Genomic DNA, 8,300 nt, shown 5'->3' on the forward strand with positions numbered 1-8,300 from the left:
TAATATAGATGACATATTGAAGTCATACATATATAACTGAATCTGATCACCTGCACGTCTTGGACTGTTAGTCAGCAATGTTAGAAGTCGCACATTGGCTAGAGATAGAGCCAAGATAAGCTTTATAAGGGTAGTGCAAACCGCAACTCTTGAACTAGTTTTTGGGTTGAGTTAGGCCTCCTAATAAGCAATCCATTGCTTACTTGGGGTTTTAACCTTATAACCATCATTAATGCTGGTAGACATACTTACGTACTTAAGCCTCGAGGAGATCAGTCTTAAAAGTGCCGATGCTGATATACCTTCTTAAAAAAAAAACTTTATCTACTATATATTTATAGATAAATTCATTGACTTGCTGGCTGCTGGGTATAAATACTTAGACACCCTGCTCGTTGCTTTCACATTGGATTGCAGATAAACAAAATCAAGAATAATTAAGCAATTCCCCTCGTCACGCACCCACCCATAAGAGTGTGATCGACTAATTAAGAAGATGGGTGCGTGGCTGAGAAATGCAAAGCCATATTTGTTATTGCTGGCGGTCCAATTTGGTTCTGCTGGCATGTTCATTTTCGCCATGGATGCTATGAAGAAGGGTATGAGCCATTACGTCTTCATCGTCTACCGTAATGCCATCGCCGCCATAACGCTCTCTCCCTTCGCATTTGTTCTAGAAAGGTCTCTTCACTTCATCATAAACATCAATTAACCATGAATATATCATATCTAGTTATCTATTTACACATATATATTTATCAAGTAAATTGAGCTGTGCTAATTCAAAAAGTGTTTTAATTTGCAGGAAAATAAGGCCCAAGATGAGTGTTAGGGTATTTGCAGAGATTATGGCACTAGCTTTTTTCGAGTAATGATGATCTTGCACTTCTATTTGCACTTACATATATGAAATTCAGTTGCCACTTTGTTAGTGTAGTTACTATTATTAGTTTATTACAATAATTTAATTAACAGTATGTTGTGTGTTGATGACAGAATAATACTTGATCAATGTTTCGCCCTCTTGGGGATGAAATTAACGTCCGCATCATTCCTGTCTGCCGTCATGAATGCCGCACCCTCCATTACTTTTGTCATGGCTGTTGTGCTGAAGTAAGTAAATAATCAATGTAATATTTTAATCCTTAGCAGCTTCACTGACCACAAATAAACAAAGAAGTACAGCATGCCAATATGGATACAATGTCTTACTTAAACCAAACAGGATGCAAATCAAAATACAGAGCAGAAAACTATTTTGGATAAATTAACATCAATCACAAAATTTCATATTGTTTTAGTGTATCGGTCCACTATTTGTTCAGGTGGATTTAAACATTGCTAGAGTTAATTGCAAGAAATTAAATAAAAAAAGGGTTCCATAAATTGTTGAATAAGAGTTACATAAATAATTTTATATTATTATTTTTAACACACATCCTCACTCAAAAGCTCATTTAGATTTGCACGTTTGGGCTTAAAGCGTGGACAATACAGAGGTTCACCATCTTGTGCTGACATTTAAATTTTGTTTGTTTAAGAATTGTGAGCAACACTGATCGAACTCTAAACCGCTTAGTTGCACTTCCATACCCTATTAAACAATAATTTATCCAAAAGCTTAACCAAGAGGCATACCATCCGCCTTAATTAGCAATATAAAGCCTGCAGCTTCCTTTTAATGTTTAAGTTACCCCTTTCTATTTCTAAAATTCACAAGTCAAATATAGTCATATATAATTAATAAAACTAACAAACTAGAATGAATGGAATTATATATTAAGTATATTGAATTAGTAAGGAAAGAGTTCAGAAGCAAAGTATTGACAGAAAAAAGCTGAGTACTATACGTATTTAAAATTCAAGTGTACAAATCTTAACTACATAATTATATGAGAAGAATCATATAATAAAACGTACTATATTGACACATTTTATTTCATTGAGCAGAATGGAGCACATGAAGATCAAGGAAGTAGCATGCCAAGCCAAAATGATAGGCACAGCAGTAACATTCGGAGGAACCTTGCTCATGGCACTTTACAAAGGTCCCATAGTTAGTGTTGTGAGATCATCAACTTTCCACGCTAGTCAGCCTCAGAATGTCAACGACGCCACCACCAACCACTGGATCATAGGCACGTGCTTCCTCCTCATTGGTTGTGCAGGCTTTTCTGCATTTTACATATTGCAGGTAATTAATTTTGGTTTCACATTGATTAAAATTTTCAAAATTGTCAATTCTCTTGATACATATAATAGCATCTCCAATGCTAGTTCTTATTTATTAGTTCTTAGCACTATTAATGTGGGTCCGTGTTGCCACATGTGTTTAAACAACTCTCAAGCAATTTTACTCCAACTATGAGTTCTTTTAGTTTTTAGTTCTTAGTTCTTACCACTATTTATTTAGTCTCACCAACTACTTTATTTATACTTTTTATTTTCATAAAGTAATAAAACAAAACTCATAAAGTAATAAAGTAATTTGGATGAGAGAGAAATAATTAATATTTTAAGCTAAGAACTGAAAAAGCAAAATTCCTTATATAAGAACTGAGTTCTTATTTTTAAGAACTAAGGAGTCCATGTCAGCACTCCAATGGTAAAGTTCTTAGTTCTTAGTTCTTAACTCCAAAATAAGAATTAAGAACCTTGCATTGGAGATGCTCTAATAGTTCCACTTATCCACTTACTAATAATTAAATTCAAAGCATAGGATAAAATGTAAATGTAAGTTGGTGGTTTTGCAGGCCATTACATTGAGAAAGTACCCAGCAGAGATGTCCCTGGCCACCTGGGTGTGCTTTGTAGGTGCAATCCAAAGCTCTGTAGTAGCCTTTTTCGCGGAACGACACCATACTCAAGCCTGGTCCCTCGGTTGGGATATTCGTCTCTTGGCGCCAGCTTATGCGGTAAGTGCTTACGGAACCAGATTAATAACATGTTTCAATCAGTTTATTTTTTCTCAGAATCAATTCTCAAATTCAAACATAATTTTTTCCTAAGAATACAATCTGGCTCTAAAATGGTTTCAGAAGGATTTGGAAATACGCTGCAAGTTATTTTAGCCTGATCAAAGTGATAAACTGATATCTAACCCTTTACCTCTATAGTCTATACTCTATACCCCTGCATTACACTTACATAAATGAAAATATATCTCTATTTTCTAACTATGTACTAAAATATCTTCAAAGTTGATCCCATCTAATTTGTTGCATAGTACCGCAATTTTTCTGATTTCTCAAGTTTCATTGAAATCTTACTCTTTTCCTTCTATTAATAATTTTTGTGCAGGGCATAGTTACATCAGGAGTTCAATATTACATACAAGGCACTGTCATAAAAACCATGGGTCCAGTTATTGTGACTGCTTTTAATCCTCTGCGTATGATCATCGTCACGGCCTTGGCTTCCATCGTCCTCTCTGAGCAACTCTACCTTGGAAGGTACTAGCCACTAGCAAATGCTATGATTCTATAAATTTCGAATCTTAATTATTGTTCTTTTTTTTATTAAGAATTTGGTGAATTAATTTATACTATGATGCATGTAACAGTGTTATAGGAGCAATAGTGGTGGTTCTTGGCCTTTACTTTGTTGTGTGGGGAAAATCTAAAGAATACAAAACTCGCAACCCACCGTGCCCTGCAATGGAGAACTCAAAGCACGAGCAACAGAAGCTACCAGTCACAGCACCAAGAAAAGATAGTGACGATAATGAAACTCAATTTTGTGATGTAAAGAATGATGAGGAGTCCAGAGTGTCAAAAACAGGATGTCAGCGAAATTAACATGGTGTCCGTACAAATAGTGACACCAAAGTGAGGTCCCTGTCATGCATGAATATGTTATTTGTGAAATTGAATGGGGGAGAGTGGCATGACGATTGAATTCATCATCTGATTAGTGGTCACTATGAGCTGCATCATTGTTGTTCAGTTGAGATTTGCTCTTGTTTTTGTCTTGTTAGTATTCAATTAGTTAATTAGAGGGTTTTGATCAAAGGAAATAATTAAAAGTATTCCATTTGTGTGGTTTCAAAGATTCTAATACAAGTGGAATCATCAATAATTCAATATCCACCATAAGAATCTACATGGTGTTGAAAATTAATAAGAAATACAGGATTAGCCACGAAACAACCAAATAGACTGATTAGATGTATGTTAACACCGTCATTAAGAGTTTATCCATTCAAAACACGAAAAAAATTAACAAAATTTAACAGATACTTCCACCCAGTTGTATTCCGCACACAAAGCGGAGATAAATTCATGACACATGCATAAAATTTAGTAAGAGAATTTACTAAATGTGAATGAAAATGCTAAACATTTGGTAATGAAAATAACATCAGTGAGAATATACTAAGTTCAAAATCCTCACAACCTAAGATATATAACATAATAGAACATGTGGTAATGCCAATCCCCCATCAATTAGCTAGTAAGACCACTAAGTTCATATGTCTTTTGCTGCTAGCAACTCAAAAAGGATATATTGCTCTTTTATCATGAATAGTCTTATGATGGTGAGGGGTGACAGATGCATCAACTCCTCCCCATGAGTGGTTGCTTCACCATGAGCCCACACTTGAGAGCAAGTTTTTCAATCTATAATTCAATGATGAGTAAAGCCATAGAGAAGAAATCTTACAAGTTACAACTTTACCTTCTCCAGGGGTGAAGGATCCATAGGACCTGCAATTTCCAAAAAGTTATACATGCTAAGCAAACGTTGGGTTTGGGATGTTTGGGTCAAGATAGGAAAATTTGGCATGCTGATTTTGAAAATTAAACGGTGAATCAGTATGGAGGTAGTGGAATATTTATGGTAGCGAGCTCACTAGTGGGATGAATTAGAATATGGGATGAATTAGGGTGGTAAGGGGGTGGTGGGTTATGGAGATACTACCACGTACATCACAAACTTTTCTTTCAAATTCTTCAAGATTGATATTCACCATTTCATCCATAGTACGACTTGCCCAAGTGTTTGCCTAACATTATCATCCTCGGTCTTTTTACAAATCCCACTTCCAAGAGTGGAAAAATTAATCCTACAACCTCCCCAATACATCTGTCCTAACTAATACCTTTAAGTTAATTATGCAATTTTTTAAAATATTGAAAACATACATTTTGCCTCAGGCTTAATCCTCAAATTAGTCCTTGTCTTTGTCTTGCCGTCTGATCTAAGTCCCTCATCGGAAAAATTTGTGCAAAAGGTCCTCATCAATGCAAAACGTTTGGAGCAAGTCCTCACCGGAGGGCGGAGCTCCGGCGAGTGATGATATGGTCTGCTGATTGTGTTAATGAGGCTTACATGGATTTTTAAAAAAATAAAAAAATACCACATCAGAAATTTAAATTTAATTAACAAAATAAAATTAATTAACAAATCTAACCCTAAATTAATTAGAAAAATTAAATCCATCTTCTTCTTTCATCTTTCCAGAACCTACCCTTTCTTTTCCTTCTTCTTGAACCCATCAACCTCTCTCTCTCTTTGTACACCAAACCAAAGCCTTCACCACCGCCGGCCAAACCATGGAGGCAGGAACCACCCCCATGGCAACCTTAAAAGCTCGAAAGAAAGCCATGGTTCGATTCGTGTTCGCTTGGTCTTGATCTGGCTCGATCTGGCGTGATCTGGGTTCGGATGCGACTGGGTCTTGCTTCAGTTTGGGCTTGAGTGGTGGTTATGGCTTGTTGGTTGTCGATCTGGGTTTTTCCTTGCTCGTCGTTGGCTCTGGGTTCTTCTTGTTTTGTTCCCTTCTTTCTTCTTCTTCTTAACTGATGGAAGCACGATGGTCGTGGTGATAGACTCTGTGGACGGCGACGAGAAAGCTTGAGGGAGGGCTTCAATCTGTTCCTGGACGGTGGAAACGGTGGCATCGATTTGTTCCTGAGGTTTTGGTTGTTTGTAAATTGGGGATTAGGGTTATTTGATTTTGGTGTTTTGGGTGTTGTTCTCTAGAAATTCTGGGTTGAAATTGGGGGTGGGGTTGGTGCTGGATAGGAGATCGAAAATGAGCGATGAATAATCTGATGAAAGATCACTTCTTGTAGCTCAATTGAAATTCGGAACACTCAATTCAGCAGCTTTTTAAGGAAAGAATGAGAAGGAGAACGAAAAAGGGGAATTTTTGTGTAATTGAGAGGTGAACCTGGTCGAGATTGAAGAAGGGATTGGTAGCGCGTCGAGGAAGAAGAGAGGCAAGAATTCGAAGAGGAATCAGCGTCCATGATTGTTATCTCCAAGGCACACAAGAACGGCATCAAGAAGCCCAAGAGACACCGCCACACTTCCACCCGAAGAAGAGTAAATTGTTGTCGCTAATGGAGCTATTAGGATTCTCAACTTAGATTTCTTATTTAGGCTCTATAAGTTTTGTTTTTGTTTCAAACCTGTCTCTATATTACAGTCATTTTCATGGTTTGTTAAGAATTCAGACATAATGGTTGCTTTGATCTGTTTCGTTGAAGACATTTAAATTTTTCTGGGTAGTTCATATGTTTCTGATTTTCTGGATTTTGGGGTTTTATTTTGTGGGTTGGATGTTGTTTTGGAATAAGGTTAATTTGTGGGTAAATTTTTGGAGTTTGGGGAGGGGTTGATCTTGATTTTCATGTTTCTGAGGCTAGTTGTTGGTTCAAGAACATGAAGAATGTGAGGAAGATGATTTGTTTTTCTGGGTTCAAGTTTAGTTGAGGAAGATTTTTTCCTGGGTTGGAGATCATGAAGGGAAGAACATTGATGAACTCATTAATTTTGTTTTTTTTGTGTGTGTTTACTTAGGATTAATATTTATGAAATTAGAAATTAAGGATTTTGTAATTAATAATTTTAATTAATTTAATTTAATAATTAAATATGTTATTTAAAATTAATTAAAAATGACGTGGATAAAGCCACATCAGCATTCACTGCCACTCAGCAAGCTCGTCGGAGCTCCGTCCTCCGGTGAGGACTTGCTCCAAACGTTTTCCATTGATGAGGACCTTTTGCACAAATTTTTCCGATGAGGGACTTAGATCAGACGACGAGACAAAGACAGGGACTAATTTGAGGATTAAGCCTTTTGCCTCATATAGAAACTAATAATCATGTTTTTTTTATTATTTATGTGTGTTGGTTTATGAAGGGAAAAATGTTAACTTTTTATTATTCTTGTCGGACAAATTCGTTCATTTATTCTTGAATAATTATATCTTCACACCTCATCTTTGAGGTGTGGAGAGGTGGAAGAGGAGATATATAGGAAGAAATGAGAGATAAAATAAAGATGTGATAGTTGATTTGATTGATAAAGAAGAGAGAAATAGATAGAAATTAAGGTGGAAAATAGGTGGAGAGGTGTATATTATCATAAGTCTTTGTTCTTTGTTCAACGTATTCACATTCACGATGTAAAATCAAAGTAACTACTTAGTTTTTAGGCTAAAAAGCACTTTTGGCCCCTGATGTTTCAAGTTTGTGCAAATTCTGCCCCTACTCTATTTTTGTCGATGTTTCTACCCCTCATGTTTTCAAACAGTGCATCGTATACCCCTCATGTTTTCAAACAGTGCATTGTCTACCCCTGACGGAGGGGTAGACGGTGCACTGTTTGAAAACATGAGGGGTAGAAACATCGACAAAAATAGATAGGGGCAGAATTTGCACAAACTTAAAACATCAGGGGCCAAAAATGCTTTTTAGCCTAGTTTTTAATTATATAACTTAATTGAGTTGAGAAAACTTTGCTTTGAAAGTGAACTTAAAGAAAGTTTTTATTATTGGACTAACTTATTAGTGGAGAATTATACTTGCTTGACTTGTTATTTTTTTAGGGTGTTTTCCACGTTATTAATTATCGCTAAAAAGATAAATCAAGACTACGTAGTTCTAAAATATTAAATCAGTATTATCGTTGGTTTTAGTTTGAAGGGATTAATAAGGGCATCACAGTGCACCTCTCGTGCCTTAATCAGATAAATTAGAGGGTAAAACCAAAATAACCCAAAACACATTTTTATTTTACTTTATTTTTGAAAGGATTATATTTGAGAGTCCAATTATATTTCCCGATACAAGACTACTTTGGACTTATTTTAGCAAGATAATGAGCATAAAGAACAAAATAATACTAAAGAAATAAAAAAAATGCACATTAACCCCTATTCCAATTTAATTCTTGTCAAAAAAAACTAGAGAAATATAAAATAAAAATTACACGAAAAAATTATTAATAATATTAAAGACCACATACCATGAAAATATAATACATTTACTAATATATTTATAACTTT

At 35.5% G+C, this 8,300-nt stretch overlaps 1 protein-coding gene across 1 annotated transcript; it reads left to right on the top strand.

Annotated features, from left to right (window-relative positions):
• The first annotated feature begins 395 nt into the window (after positions 1–395).
• On the top strand, positions 396–4,048 carry LOC130736998 (WAT1-related protein At4g08290-like). The gene is made up of 7 exons (XM_057588773.1): positions 396–681; positions 806–868; positions 997–1,113; positions 1,951–2,194; positions 2,754–2,915; positions 3,301–3,452; positions 3,563–4,048. Exons 1-7 carry the CDS (start codon positions 497–499, stop codon positions 3,795–3,797), a joined length of 1,158 nt encoding a protein of 385 aa, XP_057444756.1. The 5' UTR covers positions 396–496; the 3' UTR covers positions 3,798–4,048.
• The last annotated feature ends 4,252 nt before the right edge of the window (positions 4,049–8,300 follow it).

This window comes from Lotus japonicus, chromosome 1, assembly GCF_012489685.1.
Source record: "Lotus japonicus ecotype B-129 chromosome 1, LjGifu_v1.2".
NCBI classification, from domain to species: domain Eukaryota; kingdom Viridiplantae; phylum Streptophyta; class Magnoliopsida; order Fabales; family Fabaceae; genus Lotus; species Lotus japonicus.

Coding starts and splice junctions, on each gene's coding strand:
- LOC130736998 (XM_057588773.1), top strand. CDS start 497: ATGGGTGCGTGGCTGAGAAATGCAAAGCCATATTTGTTATTGCTGGCG. Junction 869..996: donor ATGGCACTAGCTTTTTTCGA/GTAATGATGATC, acceptor TGTTGATGACAG/AATAATACTTGATCAATGTT. Junction 1,114..1,950: donor GTCATGGCTGTTGTGCTGAA/GTAAGTAAATAA, acceptor TTCATTGAGCAG/AATGGAGCACATGAAGATCA.